The 20,966-nt window shown below is 34.3% G+C and overlaps 1 protein-coding gene across 10 annotated transcripts in view; it reads right to left on the bottom strand.

Annotated features, from left to right (window-relative positions):
• USP25 (ubiquitin specific peptidase 25) overlaps positions 1-20,966 on the bottom strand; it is a 172,321-nt gene that overhangs the window by 17,148 nt on the left and 134,207 nt on the right. For 6 of the 10 annotated variants that reach the window (XM_064273110.1, XM_064273111.1, XM_064273113.1 and 3 more), the window contains 4 exons: positions 18,592-18,731; positions 13,910-14,023; positions 11,699-11,794; positions 1,451-1,629 (listed from right to left, as the gene is read on the bottom strand). In XM_064273110.1, the coding sequence (XP_064129180.1) occupies positions 1,451-1,629; positions 11,699-11,794; positions 13,910-14,023; positions 18,592-18,731 (529 nt within the window). The remainder of the gene's footprint in view (positions 1-1,450; positions 1,630-11,698; positions 11,795-13,909; positions 14,024-18,591; positions 18,732-20,966) is intronic. The other 4 variants (XM_064273112.1, XM_064273117.1, XM_064273115.1 and 1 more) reach the window with 2 other exon arrangements.

The following is a 20,966-nucleotide window of genomic DNA, read 5'->3' as shown; positions in this document are numbered from 1 at the left end:
AAAAATATGAAAAGTGTTTTTTTTGTACAATGTGTATCTATTAAGCAAGCTCAACAGATACTAAATCTTATTTTTCCACCAAATGGCATTATCTTTAAATAGTAAAAAGGAGAAATCCAAAATGTGCCTATCATTTTTGGTAAGGATGGAAACATTCCAATAGATTTTATGATCAGAATGACTGCTAAAAAAAAATCCCCACACATTATAATTAATCATATATACCTGTCTTGCAAGCAAAAGATAAATCAGGTTATCAAAATAGACTGACTACTTGCAATTCCCAGGACAGACAATTGCAAAGGATGAAAAAATTAATGGGATTACTCCATTAACACCTTCACCAAATTCAAAAGAACATACGGATGGGAACATAGGACAGTGACAGCCCAGATGATGAGGGCCATAATCAGTCGCATTTCTTAGCTCTTTGCAGCCATAGGTAGCAAAACAGTAATACTAGCCAAGATTCATCAAGTACCTAAATCTACCAGGTATTATTCAAAGCCATTTACTTGATTATTTAATTACTAATTTCATGCCAGGCACCCTAGTGAAAGCAGGATTTGAATCCAGGTACTTTGTTTTTCCTCAAATTCTCCTCGGCTACACATTTTTTAGAGATTATCGTAAAAAGATAATCATTTATTTCAGAATTAAAATGCTATTACAATAAGCTCCAAGATAGCATAAATGTTTCTGTATTCTAAAATACTTTTCTGTATCTTGGACTTTTACATGAGGTCCAAATATTTTTTGTTTCATTCTAACCAGATTAAATTTTAATTCTTAACAGAAAAACATTTTTGGAAAATCCAAAATTAATTTAACCACTGTATGCCTTCTCTTTTTGTCAAAGGATGTTTGGTTACATACTTGACTCAACACTTTGCTCCAGTGTTTCTCGAACGGGGGTGATTTTGCTTCCTCACACCATGCCGGGGACAATGGGCAATATGGACATTTTGGGCTCTCGCAATTTAGAGGATGCTACTGGCATCGAGTAGGTAGAGGCCTGGGGTACTGCTAAACATCCTACAGTACAGGGCAGGCCCCCTTACTCACACCAAAGAACTACCTAATCCAAAAGGTCCACAGTGCAAAGGCTGAAAAAAAAATTTTTTTTTTTTCTGTGAAAATATTGAGTCCCATCAGGCAGTCCTTATATTATATGCTCTTATGTGTATACTGTTTAGCTTAGCATCTTGGTTCACAATTGAAATTTACTAAACGATGGAAGTTATTTTTCAGTCCAAACTTTAAAAGTCCATGAGAAATTACAAAGCAGCTGTTTAAATTAGGTGAAGTCAAATTTTGTGCTGTATTTATTTAAAAATGTGTTTGTGTACGCATGAAATAAAAACATTTAACAATTACGCTGGGGATTTTTTAAAAAAATACAAGGATAATTTTAAGCATATGAATTAGATATTTTGTATATTCAAATTACCTTTCATCAAAACTCAAATTTCTATCTCCAAATTGTTCTAGCAATGTTTTCTCAATGATTTTCTTGGGTGCCCGGTTCTGGATAAAGTAGACCACTACATGGTGTAAACGATAATCTGTTTCTGGTGGGGTATCTTCTTGGGCCAATTTAACCAACCTTGAATACTCCAACTTTATTGCCTAGAAAATGCAATGAAAATGCTAATTTTGGTTAATTATAAAAATTAAAATCCTTCAATATTATAATTTTAATTATTCCTCAATTCAATTTTCTCCTTTTTAAGTTTTATAAACATCAAAGAATACTGTTCATATTTCATAGTTAAAAATTTTTTTCTAAATTATTGACCACATCCTTTCACTATACAAATGCTCTTTTTGCTTTCATACACAGAAGTGGTAGACTAATACATCCGAGCTCACAGAGTGAGCGATCCTGTCCAACTTCTATGTTCAGAGCCTGGGCACTGAGATGCTACCTTCTCCCACTTTACTTTGTTATCGTATGATCTGCATTTCTAATACTCCAAACCCTAGGACTGAAATGGAACCCCTCAGAATGTCCATATCTGGAAGAAAATGGCCGGCTCTTGAACTTCTTTTGAGCTGAACAGCCCACAAATAAAGGATGATACAAGCAGCCCTGATGTAGCTAACACAGAATGAATCCCATGTTACTGAGCAAAGTTTGAATTTTATTAGTATAATGATTATTAACGAATGTTACCAATATTATTACCTTGATGCTTGAGCTTATCTTTTCTTTATTAACAGAAACACCTCAGAATTTACAATTAATTACAATGGGGAATCATAATAATACACAGCAATACATGTTTTCACATATGGGGAAATAATATAGAAATTATTTGCTCATATAGAGTTATGCGGTGACATATATCAAATATTGCTGTATACAAGAAGTCCATATAATTAGATAACATTTTTATATTTATTTATATTAGACTTATATCTAAATTTTAGCTCTATTAACCACAAAAATATGGAGCTAAAATATGCAAAATATATTACAAAAAATCCATTCTCTTTAGAAGGTTTTTTTAGTTTTGTTTTGTAAATGCATGACTTTCTTAAGTAATTCTTGGCAATACAGAAATTACCACCTATCTGGCTGCATGTTACAGAAGGGATAAACTTTAAGTGAAATATTCTAGTTATATTTCATTGAGGAGAAGGCTGGTAAGTCTTTTCCATATAGCTTAGCACTATGAAAAGAATATGAGAAGCATCTGCTAATACAAATGATTAAAATACTTGTCCCTTGAATAAACTTTATTTTCAGAATGTCATTCCAAAGTCTTACTGCTGTGGTTAAAAATAACCACGAAAATTAATTACATGTTGATATATAAGATTCTAACGCACATAAGGCTTGCTTAAAACTCTTATGAATCTCCCTTTTTTTTTTTTTTAACTTGGGGAAAAAATGTAGTTTACCTCTTTCCTTTTCTATTTTAAGATTCTCTGAATTTTCACAAGTTAAGGTCACGATCACAGTGCTTTCAATCTATTAAACCAGTAGAGATAGAAAGGCGCCTCTAAATTTCTAGGATTAATATTTCAAATGGACAAAAAAAAAAAAAAACTTTCATCAGCTTAAATCCATTTCTCCACTAATTTTTATTTTTAACCTCCCATTTTTGGAAGTTTTCTGACTTTTAAAATATACTGGCATCATATCCGGTCCTTCACATTCTCAACAGATGTTCCAAGCTGGTGTCTACACAACCTGCCATTATGTGCAAAGTTAGCACTGCTGAGCTGTCTGATTTGCCTTGTAACTCTTCCTCAGAATCCACCACTAGAGTAAGTCTGTCCTTTGCATATTTTTTGGCTGACTATGATGGTAACTAATTATTGCAGATACTTCAATGAAACCATACCATACATCTACAAAATAAAATGTGGTATTGGTCATGAGCTGACAGAACTACTTTCTAATTATTTTTTAACCTCTCTTTTACCCAGACCTTCACCATTGTCCTCCTATCCTAATCAGATCCAAAGTTAACTATCCAGTCTTGATTCCTATTCCTCTTCAACAGGGACTACTTCTCCCCTAGATCAGGTTAATCTTTCCACAAATGCATAAATGCCTTTGCTCATTAAGTTCTCGGCATGTATGGTGCCCTTTCTTGTTCTCCTCCTCTATCTACAGAGGACCCACTCAACAAGAATGGTTTAAGTCTCGGTCCTCTGAAGCCTCCTTCAGTTTTAAAGACCCAAGTAATTTCTACATGGATTTTTTTCTACTTTTCTAAATTATATTTAAAATTTGTAATTTCTTAAAGACTTTAAGACTATACACATACCAGCTATACAAACATACAGTATATCTGAAGGCAGAAAGATCCAATCAAAATTGATTAGATTAAGATTCAAATAACTATATATACTATTTACTAATTGTGACATAAGCAAGTCACAGAATCCTCTAACTCTCAATGTTCTTATATCTAAAATAAGGTTAGTTGAGCTTAAAAAAAAAAAGCCAACCGCCATTGATTCAATTCCAACCCAGGGCAACCCCATGTGTATCAGAGTTGAATTGTGCTCCATAGGGTTTTTAACGGCTGTGTTTTGTGAATTTTCAGAAGTAGACTGCCAGGCCTTTCTTCTGTAGCACTCTTGGGTAGATGTGAATCATCAGCCTTTCAGTTAGCAGCCGAATGCTTAACAGTTTGAGCCACTCAACGGTCATGCTAGTTGAGCACATTTTTTAGAAAATGCCTAAGGACAATATTTTGAAAACTGACAGTGTAACAGGAAATAAAGAAAACTTACTTCAAATCCCAAAGGACAGGAATTACACAGACCATATTCTTTGACCACAATACAATAAAAATAATAAAGATAATTCCTAAACAAAACCTTAGGAATTTAATGATAGTGTTCTAAACTATTCTTTACTCAATGGGATCAGAATTATATTAATACTGGGAATATGAGCTATGGAAGCCTATAGGATACAGCCAGTGATATTCAAAGGAAAATTCAAATTTAATATAGAATGAAATTTGTTTCAAGAAGAAAATAAGCCAAAATAAATAAAATAATGTGGTAATTTGACAGTCAAAGGCTTTTTTCTTTTCAAAAAGCCAAACAGAAGACTAAAATGGGAGAAAATACTTAACACTAAGAATAAGAAAGGCAATAACACCAAAAACACAGAAAAAGTTTTAAAATTTGTAAAAGAATCATACATCTAACTTTTAGGCCAAAAAATCATCATACCTAGATTAAACAACTGATTATCTAGGAAAACATAAATTACCGGGATATCTTTAAGAGGTAGAAAAACTGAAGAGACCCAGCAAAACTAGAATAACTGAAAAGGTTGCCCAAGATCTGTACCCAACAAGGGAATCAGGCCCACACTATTTTAAAGCTGTGCTGTTATAGCAATATTCAAGGACTAGATGATTTCTGTGACATCTAAATTGCTCCAGATCCTGAAAAATGGGGGAAAAACCTCCTTAATGATTATATAAAGCTAGTATAATCTGAATATCAAAAATAGACAAATATTAAAAAAAGAAACTCTAGATTAATTTCATCTATGTATCTAGATACCAACACCTATATTCATTTTTTATAAACTGCATAGTGTAAAAAAAGAATCTACAAAAGATAGATGCTGTTTACAGGGATTAAAAAAATCAATGTTAAAATCTTTATCGCTATTAAGGAGAAATTTTTTCAGCATCTCAATAGATGCATTTTAAATGCTAAATTCCAACACCCATGAGTTTAAAAAAAAAACCTCTTAAACAAGAACTGTAAGAAAATGTTTTTAAATTTATCAGGGTGACCTATAAGAAACCAAGACTGTACATTATACTTAATAATAAAATACTAGAGACATTCCCATTAAAATCAGGAAATAGAAAAAGAGGCATGCTACCATTATCTTAATATTCAACCATGTTCTGAAACTCCTGGTCACTGTATTAAAACCAGAAATAAAATAAGAATACAATGGGAATAATGAGATAATAACAAGGAGACAGTCTGCTGAAATATTCAAATGAAAAACTACTAGAAAACAAAAGAGTTCAATAAAGTTACTAGATACAATATAAATATTTAAAACTCTAGTTTTCGTAGTACCTACTCTACCAATAAATAACCTGGTAGAAAAAGTGTAGAAAAATGACCCAGTTCTTATAAATTCTAGAAATAAAATAAGTAAGAAAGGTATAGAACATTATGAAGTAAAATAAAATTTTACCAAAGAATATAACACGGAAACAAAGTGAAAAGGTGTATCATATCCCATTGAAGACTGAAAATACTAGTAGGTGGAATTCTCTACCTCATACTAAATTAATGCATTAATATAATCAAAATCTGATGGGATTTAAAGAGGGAGTTGGCAGACTTGTTTTAAAAAGTATCGAAAAAGAAAAATATATGAGACCAAACTTTTTCCTTAAAGAAAATGAGAAACTGTTTTTCCTACAAAATGTCAAAATATATTATAAATGTCCAGGAGTGAAAACAGATAGGCTGTTCAAAACAGAAGAAGGTCAGTGGGATTAAAAAAAAAAAACAGTGCCATCCCATAAAGACCAATTTGTAAATGGAATTTAGTATATGATAAAAATGGCATTTCAAGTCAGCATAAAAAAAGATACATTAATCAAAATTTTATACTTGGACTACTGAGTTATTTCTCTATTTTGGGGAAACTAAACTCATGTGTTTTGTAATCTAAAGAGAAAGTTAAACCATAAAAAGCTCCAGAAGAATTAAATATGTGTATAATCTTGGTAGAATCATATAACCCAGAAACTATAAAGAAAATTGTATTTTACAAATGAAAAAAATTCTGCACAGTAAGATACCAAACGTAAATTTAAAAGACAAATGATAAAGCACAAAACAATCAGCAGATTAAAAAATGAATTGTATTAGTAGATCATATGCTTAGTTCATATATGTATGTATTTAATTTGGATAGTACAAAGAAGATGAATAGATAGTTAACATAAGAACGAGCAACTATTACAAATCTTATGAAAAGATACTCAACCTCACCAAAGATCAAGAAATACACCTTAAAAAATGGAATTACAAGCTTATTCTGTCATTTTTGTCTACAACTATGAATAGGGTATAAACTAGTAAAACTATTTGAAGGCAATTTGTAGTATTATCGGTATTTAAAATACACAAGCACTTTAACGTGGCAATTCTACTTGCCGATGTTCACGATATATGCACAAGAACAATATATGTACAAGAATGTTCACAGCAATATTGGACATGGCCCAAATACCCATCAACAAAAATGGTAATGATGAATTTAATAACAGATAATTTTAAGTGTTCATTATCTGGCAGGACACTGTCTGAGGGGCTCTACATGCATTATCTTATTTATAATAAACTAAACAAGACTCATTAACAACCTGCGTTATGCACATGACAACCTTTCTTGCTGAAAGTGAAGAGGACTTGAAGCACTTACTAATGAAGAGCAAAGACCACAGCCTTCAGTATGGATTGCACCTCAACATAAAGAAAACAAAGATCCTCACAACTGGACCCATGAGCAACATCATGATAACCGGAGAGAAGATTGAAGTTGTCAAGGATTTCATTTTACTTGGATCCACAATCAACAGCCATGGAAGCAGCAATCAGGAAATCAAACAATGGACTGCATTGGGTAAATGTGCTGCAAAGGACCTCTTTAAAGAGTTAAAAAGCAAAGATGTCACCTTGAAGACTAAGGTGCACCTGACCCAAGCCATGGTATTTTCAATCGCATCATATGCATGTGAAAGCTAGACAATGAATAAGGAAAACTGAAGAAGAACTGACACCTTTGAATTGTGGTGTTGGCGAAGAATATTGAATATACCATGGACTGCCAAAAGAATGAACAAATCTGTCTTGGAAGAAGTGCAACCAAAATGTTCCTTAGATGCACGGATGGCGAGACTGCATCTTATATACTTTGGACCTGTCAGGAAGAATGAGTCCCTGGAGAAGGACATCATGCTTGGCAAAGTACAGGGTCAGCAGAAAAGAGGAAGACCCTCAACAAGGTGGACTGACACAGTGGCTGCAACAATGAGCTCAAGCATAACAATGATTGTGAGGATGGCGCAGGACCGGGCAGTGTTTTGTTCTGTTGTGCACGGGGTCGCTATGAGCCGGAACTGACTCGGTGGCACCTAACAACAACAACACTAAAAAGAATAAAAATGTTTATATAGTATATCTAATTTAAGAAAAACAGGAAGACAGAAACAGCTATCATGTGTTGGATACTATCATTCACATATTCTGTGAATTAATTCTGAATGTTGATAATGGTTAGGATAAATTGCCAAGATAGAAAATATGAATATAAAAAAAAAATTATTCTATTTGGTCCTCTACCAAGAACATACATTAATTAGAGACAGCTGACAGTGCTTAATATGATTTACACACATATGCATTTTTCAATTACAGATGCTTGAAAATGTACACTAATATAAACACATATACATTATACAGATAAAAAAGGTAGAAAGGAAGGTTTTGTGATTATAGGTAGTAAGCGGAGCCATATGAAACTGCTGATTTGTAGGTTCGAAATGGTTATCAGCAATTTCTAATACAAAAGTTAAAAAAAAGTTATATTGGAAGATGAAGGTCTTGACACTGACATAGCAGAATAGCAGACTCACTTTCCATCTTCCATTGCATCAGGACTAGAATTATGGATCCATAATATAAAGCTAGTGATAACAATTACAATAACACAGCTAAACTTTGAGCATTTACTATCTACCAGATACTACTTTAAGTGTATAAAACTGATGAACTTATTTAACACTCACAATTATCCAATAAAATATATACTACTATTATTCTTACCATCATCTCCATTTAAGAACTAGAGAAACAGATACAAAGGGGCTGAATAACAAGCCCAAGATCAAGCTCTAAGTGGTGGGCCTAGGCTTTAGAGCAACCTGATTGTAATAAGCTTTAAGCTACTTCCTCCCTAAGGTACATTCCAGACTTGAGTAGCTTTTCAACAGTAAAAGGATGTGACCACAGACTGTCAAAGAACAAACAAATCTGTCTCGGAAGAAGTACAGCCAGAACGTTCCTTAGAAGCAAGGATGGCGAGACTTTGTCTCAAGTGCTTTGGACATGTTATCAGGAAGGACCAGTCAGTCCCTGGAGAAGGGCACCACGCTGGGTAAAGTAGAGGGTCAGCGAAAAAGAGGAAGACCTTCAATAAGATGGACTGACACAGTGGCTGCAGCAACGGCTCATGCATAGCAACGACTGATTGTGAAGATAGGGCAGGACTGGGCAGTGTTTTGTTCTATTGTGCACAGGGCTGCTACAAGTCGGAACTGACTGGACGGCACCTAACAACAACGCGAGTGGTTAGTGAAATAAATAGATACTGAAATAATGTTTTTTAACATCTGACAAAAGACCAAAGTTTCTTATGCTATAGCCACAAGTGAAACTTCAAACTCTGCTCAAACTTCTAAAGAGATGCTTGAACACTCTTTCCTCTGATTCACTGAAACTTATTAACCATAGAAATTATTTTCAGTTATACACTGAAACGTGCAATATGTCTAACATTATCTGCTTAAGAAAACCATTGTGACCATTACCTTTCTCACAATCCTGCTTCTTATTCTTTTGATAGCTCATTCTTTCTTACTGCTCCATCAGAATCAGAAGGCAAACCAAAAAAGAGAAAGGTAACAGATACAGAAAACACAAAAGAGGAAAGATGCAAAGGGAACTCCAGGGTAATGGTGAAAGGAAATCTCAAGATACTAGTTATGCATCAGGAGTAAAGACCAATCAGTCCAGAGGGGAGGACATAAAGCTCCAGCTTAGACTTCCCCAAGAAGATAAAATTGGCCAAGAACAGACTAAGAGGAGATTTACGCAACTGGTGGAGAGTTTCAAATTGCATCAGTGATATACACAGAACACTAAGCAAACCCCAAAACAAAATAATTATTAACTCCAAGGAAAATGAAAGCTAAGGGAAAAAGGAATATAATGTTTATGACTTAGCTCAATCCTGTGTAGCATACACAGTAACAATGTAAATAATTTTTCATTTAATTCTGATTTAATCAAATTCAAAAGATTTTAATACATGTAAACATCGTGTGTATGAGTGTGTGCGTGCACATGAAGACAGAAGGATGGGAACTGCGTCTATCAGTATGTATATGTGGGAAAAGAGAAGAAAGAAGACATATTTATCTTTCACAGTATCACATAGAGAATTCCACAGGTAACATGTGACTTGAGAACTACAAAAATACCAAAAGACAAGCACGCTATTTAAAGATATGGAATTAAAAACCAAAAGGATCAGATAAAATATCTGAAAGTTGTTACTGCTGAGAAGTTGGTGACTATTGTCTGCAGTGTATAGAATTAGTTGGACTCTTTAAACTACTTAATAAAAATGAGATTTCCAATACAACTTGAAGATACATAATTTGACAAAAAATGACAATACACAGTAAATTACAGATAACTTTTCCACAAGAAAGAGGTGAAAATTTTAAGACATATATTCAGTGTTTTTTGTTTTGAGAGGAAATGTAGACCACCTAGGCATGTGGATGAATTTTTTAACATAAAAAAATTAAGAAATTAGTACGGAAACATAACTACAAAAGAGTATTTCCTTTTCCTTTCCTATTCTTTTTTTTTTTAAGAGCAGTTTTTCAATATGGGATCCTATTAGGGTGAACACCTTGTACTGGAACAAATCACCTGGGACGTTCTGGTGTAATATCCAAAGTCTTAAATCCTGGGAAATCCCCCAATCCTTGGTACAAAAGGATGGTTGGGTCACCCAAATTCTAAAAATTTAAATATATTTACTGTATTTTAACACAAATAACACACACTTTCTACGTTTATTTGCCAACCATGCCCTCCTCCCTGCAAGGTGTTTTCATAACCACCAGTAAGCCAATTTTTTTGTTTTTAACATGTTGCTGTAAATAAAAACTAAAATAGCACGCTTATGAAAATACCTCGAGGGGGAGGGAGCGATTGGCAAACAAACATAGAATGTGTGTGTTATCTGCATAAAAACATGGTATTGATATAAGGCACAAGGTCTTGGTTTTGCACTATATAATGAAAAAAAGGAAAATAAACAGCTTTTAAAGACAGAGCTGGATGAGAGCAGAGCATGGAAAACTGCAGTTTTAATGAAAAAAGACAGGAGTCCCTTGGTGGGGCGAATGGTTAATTACTTGACTACTGGCTGAAAGGCTGGCAGTTCAAGCCCACCCAGAGGCGCCTTGGCAAACAGGCCTAGCTATCTGCTTCTGAAAGGTCACAGCCTTGGAAACCCTAAGGAGCAGTTCTAGTCTGCTGCACACATGGGGTCACCATGAGTTGGAATCAACTTGATGGCCACTAACGACGTCAAAAGAGAAAGGAGACTATAGTTTATTATGTGTTAATTATACTTCAATAAAATTGTTTTCAAAAAAAGGGAGGAGAGTAAAACAATTTAAGGAAGATTTCTGGTTAATCTAAATTAAATGACAAGACATAAATGGTGTTTTCAGCCTTCAAATATGACAGCAGATAATGCTGTAACAAAAACATTTAAAAGATCTGCTATTAGAGGAAAAAAAATCTAGTCATGGAGCAGTGCATCAGCTTGATGGTCTCACATGTCTTGAAACGAGTAGAATATCAAAAATTAATTATGAGGAAAACAAGCGAATAAGAAACAAATAAGAACCATATGATAATAAATCATTTTAGAAACATGCAATGAAGACAGCAATTTAGTATCAAATAATAATAAAATTAAAGAAAAAATATTATAATATGGACTAACAGTATTAACAATGAAAAAAAATAAACTATTATCAGAAGCAGTTACTCAGTCCCTATTATTACTCATCAATTCCCTTTTTTCCCTTCAGATATAAAACACAATTCAAATTTCTGCTAACAAATCAGAGGAGTACTATTAGGGAAACTCAGGTAAAATACATTGTTTTTCTTTAATTATCTGGATTAAAAGAAGAAAATCAGTCTTTGACTTATGTACAAAAGCCTCCCTCCCCCGGGATGTCAAGTGGCCATGGCTAAGATGGGAAAAGAAAATCTATACAGATAAACCAGATTTAAATGAAGAAAATAAAACATTTTTTTAAAGTTTACTTTAAAAAAAAGAAGAGAAGGAAAACGTTAATTGTACCTTAAAGAACCCCGCTTCAGGGCCACACCTGTCATACACACTCCTGGATTTACCTATCGCCATGATAATACCTTGCATGTTTGGTGTCATCATGATCTGCCACGAGGGATTTAAAGTAAGAGTTTTTGAATTGTTAACATAAAACAATCAAAAACCAAAATAAATTCTTTACATGCAAGTTAAAAGCTCCTTTGTGTTTCATGATTTACATATATCAAATGCTGCATTTTTTAAATACACCAAATGTAATCTGATATGCAGGTAAGCAGCTTTTGAAATCATCCATACAGGGACAGCTAGCTGACATGGTGCCTTTGTGCAAACTGCAAAAAAGCACTGAGAAATTTAAAAAATGCACACTCACTTGGACAGACAAATCAGAAAAGTGTGCTGCCCTGAGTGAGCTCAATTTTAACCCCACTTCTGCCCTTTGGCTAGGCCCCCCGCACATCTATACGACCTGCATATCTGAAAGCAGCAGCCCTGTATCCATATGACTTATTTTTAAAAGTTCCAAGGCACATGCACTGTTAAACTGTCAGTCCAACTATTAAGAAAAAAAAAAAATCAACCAACAGCACAAGTACTAACACAAAAGATAGTGTTAAATGATTAATCACAATTCTACCTTATTAAATGCCAGAAGGCTCACTCAAATACAAACATTTAACACTTAGGTGCTTGATCAATGCATTAACATTTTTATTAAAAACATGCCAGTTTCCTTAATTTTCAAGAGCCAATATGCTAATTTAAAAATTCCTTGGAACAATGTTATTAATGACTAAATAAATACTAAAGTATTTCTTTGCTTTCATAATAGCTTATTACCTTCAGTTGTTTACATTTTAAGATATCTGCAAAATGGAATAGTTCAATGCACTATGAGGCTATCTTACGAGAGCAATTCAAGAGACTGCAACCCGTTATCTGATTCATTGAAGCTTAATAACCATGGATTTATTTTGGATTAGACACTGAAAGTTATAATATGTCTAACATTATACACTTAAGAAAAACCCTTCAGACCAGTTCCCATCTCATAAATCTGCCTCATATTCTCCTCGTAGCCCATGCTTTCTTATGTTAGCAGTGATATTAATGTTATTACATATAACATTTCTGGTTTTGGAGATTAGATCTTTTTTAATAGTTAACCTATAACCTGGGAGTAAACCTGAAAAAAATTTACTTGGAAAACTCTATTTTATATATGTTCAATTCTCATTTATCTATGCCAGTAAAAATCAACAAATGAGCTAATCCATCAAGGTTTTTCTCAAACGTCCCCCGGCCACAGACATGGTCTTCTTTGTTGTTACTATTCAGAAACGGTTTTATTGGCCTTCAATATGGAAAATAATAACTCTAAGAATCTCAGAGAGAAAAGCAAAAAAGAAAAGAAATAATTTCATAGACCAGGATAACAAGACATTTTCATTTGGATTCCTAAGAACCGTATCATGAGAAGTGAAAATGTCTCCGAGCTACTGAAAACCAAAACCAACTCACAGCGATTCCACAGGAAAGGGCAGAACTGACCCATAGGATTTCCAAGGAGCAGCTGGTAGATTCGAACTGCTGACCTTTTGGTTAGCAGCCATAGCTCTTAACCACTGTGACACCAGGGCTCCTACACTGTTGAAAAACTGCCTAAATAAATGAGTGTTCACAGCAAAGAGGTAAAAACAAATAAGAGGGAAGGGCCACTATGAACACCTGTAGGCACTTGGTGATGTTGATAAATCATTCAATTCTCAGGCATGCAGAGAAGTAGCAGAAACAAAAACATCAATTATCTATTTTGCAGTGATGCTATAGGATTTTCTGGTAGATAATGCTGGGCAAAAAGTATTATAAATAATTCAAGTAAAACAGGAAAGGAAAATAAAATCATTAAATGCTCAAAAGTTTTCTATTAATTAAACAAATCCTATCGTAATCCATCATCCTGAGAGTAAATTAATCTATTTCTACATAAAAGAATTCCAGAAACGTAAAATTATTCTTTTGACAAATTTCATAAGCTTAAATTTGCATTTAAAATTCAAAGTTCTGTTAGCAACTGGTAAGGTAATTTCAGACCATGGGTGGCAAAGCTGTATATTATGTGCAATAAACATAAGTGTGAGGGTGCAGGCATGCCCAAAGTACTTCTATTAAATAGCAAAAAATAAGTAGCAATAGTGCAGAGGGCTATAATAAAGGTACCTCGTCATCATAACCCCCCTCCTTTGACTCAATCATAAATTTCCCTATATGAGGAATCGCCACCTCTACAACTCGCTGGTTAGAAGCTGGCTGGCTTGTGGCATTTCCAGGTTTCTGCAGAAGAGAATCATTAGTATCAACATTAGAAACAGAACAATGGGAACACCAAGTTTGAGTGCACAGACTCTCTGGTCTTCTAAAATATTTGCGTTTGCTTAGTATGAAACGAAGCCACTTAAAACTGAACAACAGAGGCAAATATATCAATCAAGTGATAGTACAAGATCTACAGCTTCTCCTTCACCTCCCAAACTCTAAGTTTTCATTTTTTTTTACCCCACAAAGCATTCCGGACTCCAAGTACTTAAAAATTATAAACACTGAAGTTATATTTACTAGTGTTATCTATAAAGCTAAAGTTTACGTTAAAAAAAAATTCCAGTAACTCCAAAAAGGTCTTATTTCACTGAACAGATTTATAACTAGCATGTCCTACTGTTTATCTATAAACACATTTTTAAAGTACTTCAGGTGTTTGAAGGCAGCTTGCTTAACTAATTTCAATTTGCACTATAAAGAACAGTGTCCCTAAGCATAGATATTTTCCTAAGCACAGTTCTGACATAAAATAGACATTTTTAGCATGAGTAATATACAGTAAATTTTAGAGTAAATTTCAGCACGTGAACATTTTCTGGTTTTCCAGAGGTGCACAGGCAATAACTAAACAACAGAACATAACTAATGGCCAAGACGGGAATTTTTCCCTTTTAAAATGAATGTTATTTTTAACCTTAAGAATGTTAGAAAAGATTTTCTTACTTTACCCGGATCCTCAACTTTTCAAAAGGAAATGACCAACCTGCAGAGTTGTTGTGATCATGAGAGAGAATATCCAGCTAACCCAACACCGGGTACGTTAAAGTTGTTCCATAAATGGCAGGTATTACCAATATTATACTATTTTATTATGCTACTTTAAGTTGCTGTATTTGAATAATTCTAGCTCACATATGACTATCACACCTATCTTATAGCTAAACATTTGGCCCATGATATTTAGTTACAGATTTTTAATCTTTCCAGCATATGAATGAGGAATACTTCCACCAGGTTTCTGTTCAAGAGAGTGAAATATAAACAGGTAAACGGAAAAATTTGTCTGGACTTTTGGGTGAAGAATTCCTCACCAGCAAATCAATCCCAGTAAACACTTCAAAAAAGGTTAAACTTGAAAGGTGTTACAATAAATTCCTCTGTTAAGAAGTTAGAAGAATAATTAAAAGATTTTTATTAATTACCTGAAATTATCTTAAAACAGAAAACATAAAGTTAAGGCAATTATGGCAAGTAGCAACTTGGAAATTTATGACTTAGAATACTGATCCTTATAAAACAATATATTCCTTTTGAAAAACAAAACCGCACTTAGGAAACATCAATGTTTTGTAAGCCTCCCCACTTACTGCAGAAGAGTTTCAGCAGCACAACGCTGATCAATTACATGGTGAAAAGTGTGGGAGAAAAAAGCTTCAGCCACAGAATAATTCTCAGGTATCATTCATTAAGTTCAGGTAATCCAAAGCCACTACGTTTTTTCACAAAGGATTTCAGTGTGACGTTTTTTGGGTTCGCTGAGATAAAATAAATGTGTGTTTATTTTTTTCTATTATAATTGGGCCCTATGCAAACACCTCCAAAAAGGCTAAACTTAAAAGGTGTTAAATAAAATATTTTCGCTAAATACCAGAAATTCATTACCTATCCAGGAGCGCTGGTGGCACAGTGCTTAAGGGCTTGCTTAAGAGCCCGAGTGAAAAATAAATAAAAAGATGGTCTCATAAAAGATTTGTTAGAAAGCTGCATGACTACAACCGCCTTGGCTACAGAACTTTAAAATGACCACAGTTTTTAATCTTGTAACAACTGTGGGGGAATCTATCTTAAAGAAATAATACGAAATCGGAAAAGTTTTATTTCAAGCAGACTGTTTATAATAATGTAAAAATAGAAACAAATATGCAGTAGGGGAATGGGTAAGTAAACAAGAACTGAATCACTCAATGGAATAGTACTCAGCCATTAAATGTGTTTTTTTTTTTTTTTTTGACAAAACTTTGTGACATAGAGAAATGATTACAAGGCTAGAAGAGTAAAAACAGAAAAGGTAAGATATAAAACTGTATATGCAGTAGTAGGTCAACTATGTAAAATAAATCCCAAACCTGTCTATAAAATCAAGAGTACCAACATATCAACATATGATTAACTCTGGTAGTGGGAATATGTATGATTCTTTCTTGAAGTCTACTTTTCTGTACTTCTCAAATTTTCTAAAGAATTCCATTTAAAATTGAAGGCATTCTTCTAAAGCTCAAGCTGCATAAATATTTTGAGAATATCTCTCTATGGTTTTTGTGATTCTAAGCTTTCCCAGGAGCTCTTCTTACACTGAAGTTGGAACTTAATAATGTATTGTTACATTTGCAAGATGGCTAGGTTTAAGTAACACAGAGGACCTAACAGCTACGTTGTTGTGTGCCATGGAGACAGCTACTTAGTGCCTATACATGTCAGGTATTTTCAAATGAATAACCTTAATTAATCCTACAATCACTTCTATTTTGTGGAAAAGAAAAGTGAGGTTTAGAGAAATTAAGCAACTTATTCAAAGTTGCATAGCTAGTAAGTAGTAAACAAATATTAAAAAACCCAGGACTATCTAATTCAAAGTCTTAAGACTTTTTTAGCCTATGCAGTTAAGCTTCTGATCTATAGAATTAAATGAGAAAACCCAAACAAGGAGTGATTACCATGATTCTAAGCAAATGATCGGGAACCCTGGTGACGCAGTGGTTAAGTATCCCGCTGCTAACTGAGAGGTTGGTGGTTCAAACCCACCAGTTACTCCATGGGAGAAAGGTGTGGCAGTCTGCTTCCACAAAGATTTATAGCCTTGGAAACCCTATGGTACAGTTCTATTCTGTCCTATAGGGTTGCTATGAGTCAGAATCGAACCAACAGCAATGGTTTCTTTCTTTTTTTAAGCAACTGGCCATGAGACCAAGAACCACAGGCCTTTCCAGATGGCCGCTGACACATCCTTAGACATGCTGCAGGATTTATACAGACAATAGGATCAACTGTGGGCACTACTCAAAAAGACAAGTAAATGGGGAAAAAAAAAAGTATCATATTCTCTCCGTGTCATCCTCTTTTCACGTGAAAGTGAGGCAGTAGGCTGTTAGTTTACAAGACGATACTGATGTTAAGTAAGTAAGTACATAATCAAAACTTAAGCGCTAATTTCTGGGAATTTAAATAACAAATGAATAGTCAACTAAAAAAATGATTTTATAATATGTAAAGCTTTTGTTTTTCTAATTCGAGCTAAATGGATGATTCTCACTAGCCATAATGTAGGTTCTAGCAAAAATCTTAATTAGCAAAGGCCCTGGCAAAATAATTTTTTGTATCAGGCAAAAATGTCTCTCTTGCACCTACCCCTTGGCTCCTTCTCCCGCCCAGAGTTTTTCCTGTTCCACCATCCCCCAAGAAACACGCATCCCAGGTTCATTAAAGCATGTTTCATTAAATACTTTACAGCTAGCAGATGTTCATCAAAGCTCATTTAGAGCCTCTGAGGCATTATTTTTATACAATGTTTGGAATCTTCAAGAAGAAAATCTAATTACATTAATATATTAAAAGGTTTTTTTTTGGTAAGATGATATATTAAAATATTTTCAAAAATTTCCAAACAGGAAATGAAATAAAAAAGTAATTTCTGATTATTTAGTGTAATTAACAAAATATTCTATTGAAAATTTTGGTTGATCAAGTCCTATTTGTTAAAGACCTCATTGGAATTAGCAGGTTAAATTTACTTCCTTAGCAGAAAATTCTGCACTGTAAAATTTTGTCAAGCACTGTTCCTTCTAGTTCTCTAGGAGGGGAATGTTCAAATACTAAAATCAGCTATCAGGAAACCAGCATTAGAGGTGCTCACGCTTACTACAAAAACAAAATATAATCATAGCGACTGAAAGGTTTTGTAGTTCTAAATTCTTCAAATAACACCTTTCAGTCTATCATATGATAATAATGTAGTATAAGACCAATGTGTTCAACTTACTGATATAAAAACATATACCTGAGAATTAGAATATAATAAGATAAGAATTTTTCTATCCCACTGAAATATGCATAAACAATTTTTTAAGATCACGTCGCTCCTGCTAATAATACTCCAACCTAGGGCATTAATGATTTCATTGTTAACCACACTTTACGGAGCAATAAAAATAACACCTTAAATTCCCAACTCTTCTAATGTAATAAGGCTCCAGGTGGAGAGAGTGCTAGGGGAGAGCAGAACTACTGCTAAATTTTATGCTGCTCTATTAAAAGTTCAAAATCAAATGGCCAATTTAGTCTATGATTATGATTGTTCATAATTCTCTAACAGGCAGACAGAAACCTATACGAAAAGCATCTTTGTATCTACAGCTTCGGAAGTGACAGCCTTGGGATTAGGTGGGTGCCCCGGTCACTGCTCACCTACAGTAGGGCTATCACTTGACGCTGTGTCTCCTGACTCCCAGACAGGTCACTCACCATCACGTTCCTAGGAAATGCTGCCAACAGGGCTATGTTCAGAGAGCTAAAAGAAAAGTTCTTACCGACTGCAAAACTGTTTCAGGGCTTTTATCTTCATGCTCATGTGATGCCTTGGTAATTATTCGAATAGTTTCTTCTTTCAAGTGCTTTGAGAAATCACTTCTTGATGGCTGCTCTAGGTATTCTGGTTCTCCCGCTTGTGCTTCATGAGAAAAGAATCAATTGTGTATCTAATATAAATCACAGAGAGTCTACACTAAGATGAATCTACATTACTTATTTCTAATAATTCTGAATTTACATAACAACCAATTTTACTGTTCTATTTAAAGTATAATATCCTTCAACATAATGAACTTCCCCCCAAGAATTCACCAAAAAAAAAAAAACACAAAGAAAACACAAATAATTTCTGAAGCATTCACTGTAATTTAAGTTAAGGAATTCACAATAAATTATTCTGACATGGTAAGTACCAAAATCTAATTTCGGAAAATCATTAGCAATTCACCAAAAGAAAAAGTTTTTGGTTTGTATGCAATCCTGGTCTGAGTTTCCACAGACAGCACACCTGAAAAAGCCCTAACCCTGAATGAGCCCAACCTTCTGTGTTTTCTGAAACTGCTCCTGGTAAGCTGAGTATTGGCAGAGGAAAAACAAAAACAATTTCACAAACTGGTACCATTACAAATTCAAGACTTCAAATGCCATCCATGTGAAGATAACTTTGAAATATATATCTCCAACTGTTACTCACCTCCTGAACTCAGAACCCTTATAGCCAACAACGTACTCTGAATGAAGTGTGCTTTACAGACAACTTCAAAATCCTTTCACAACCTATAAGGTTTTACATAAGTGGACCTCTGCCTATCTCTTCACCATCATCTTGTGCCCTTCATCCTTTGGTCAAAGGGGAACATGCATAAAGAATTTTTTTTTTTTTTAGGGGGGGTGTTTACTAATACACCAAAGGAAGGGTATGTCCTTCAGATTCTTCCATATACTCTTTCCTGTGCCTGTATGTTGACCTACTCTCTCACTCTCCCCATCTAGTAACTTCCACTTGTCATTTTTGCTTAAATGCCATTTCCCTATGTAAGTATTTGATTACTCCAGAAGAGGCTAGGTCTCCCAGTGATAACCTTTTAGGGTGGGGTTTCTCCATCTCAGCACTATCAACATTTTGGACTGAATAATTCTTTGGTGTGGACGGCTGTCCAGTGTACTCCAGCATCTACCCACAAGATGAAAGTAGTACCACCAACTCTCCACCAAGGAGTGACAAGTAAACACATCTCCGGACATTACCAAATGTCCCCTGGTGGGGCAAAATCACTCCCAGAGTAACTTATACCTTCTTTTTAACAGTGCTTACCACAACTATGACTTACTGTTGTATTTGTTTAAAGGCTACATCCCCTACTAGAACGTAAGAATCTCAAGACTAGGGACGCTATCCCTCTTCTGTATTGCTGATTCTTCAACACCTAGCATAATTAAATACCTAGCATACAATAGGCATATAATAACGTAATGGAACAAATGAACTAATAACTAATTTAATGAAAGGATATGGGGAATAAGAAAGTACCCTAAAATGTTCTGTGTTGCTACTCGGATTGACTAAGTGGGTCTGTGCTCAGAGGATGGCAAGAGATGTACAGGTAGGGGCAAAATCATTAGGGGCCTTTAAGTCATGAAAGAGTTTTGAGTATAACACAAAGTAAATCCTCTTATTCCTATCTAATATTATATTAATTTAAAAAATTTTCTCAACGTGAATTATTTCAAAAAATTATAATTTCAAAGTACATACATGATCATTCATTTACCCAACAAATTTTAATTAACCCATCTATGTGACAGGCACTAGGCTAGGCACTGGGAATTCAGTTGTGAACAAAAGAGCCAGTCACTGTCCCCATGAAGCTTATAGTCAATTACAGGGAATTCATTAAACAAAGAATCACACACATTATTATGAATTATGACAATATTACAATAGCACATTCTAGGAATAAAACTGGATGGTAGTGAATTTAGGTTGTAGGATATGGGATAAAGGGCTTTTAAGCTGAGCGATGGATGGGCTCGGTTTGCCAGATGGAAGAATGAAGAACCCATGCAGCAAGCATAGGTTGGATCCAAAAGAAGCCCAGTGTATTGGACTACATACAGTACAAGCAGAGAGGATGGCAAGAGATGTACAGGTAGGGGCAAAATCATTAGGGGCCTTTAAGTCATGAAAGAGTTTTGAGTATAACACAAAGTAAATAAAGACTTTAAATATGATGCCAACATGGCAATTTTTTTTTTTAAATCATTTTTGGGTATATTTTGAAGAATGGATTAGAGAGGAGACTGAAACTATAGGTCAGTGAAGGTACTAGAACAGTACAGGCAAGAGAGAAAGCAACAGAGGTAGAAAGCAATG

Source organism: Loxodonta africana, chromosome 20 (assembly GCF_030014295.1).
Source record: "Loxodonta africana isolate mLoxAfr1 chromosome 20, mLoxAfr1.hap2, whole genome shotgun sequence".
Classification (NCBI taxonomy): Eukaryota; Metazoa; Chordata; class Mammalia; order Proboscidea; family Elephantidae; genus Loxodonta; species Loxodonta africana.
This window is presented reverse-complemented; position numbering and strand designations above follow the sequence as displayed.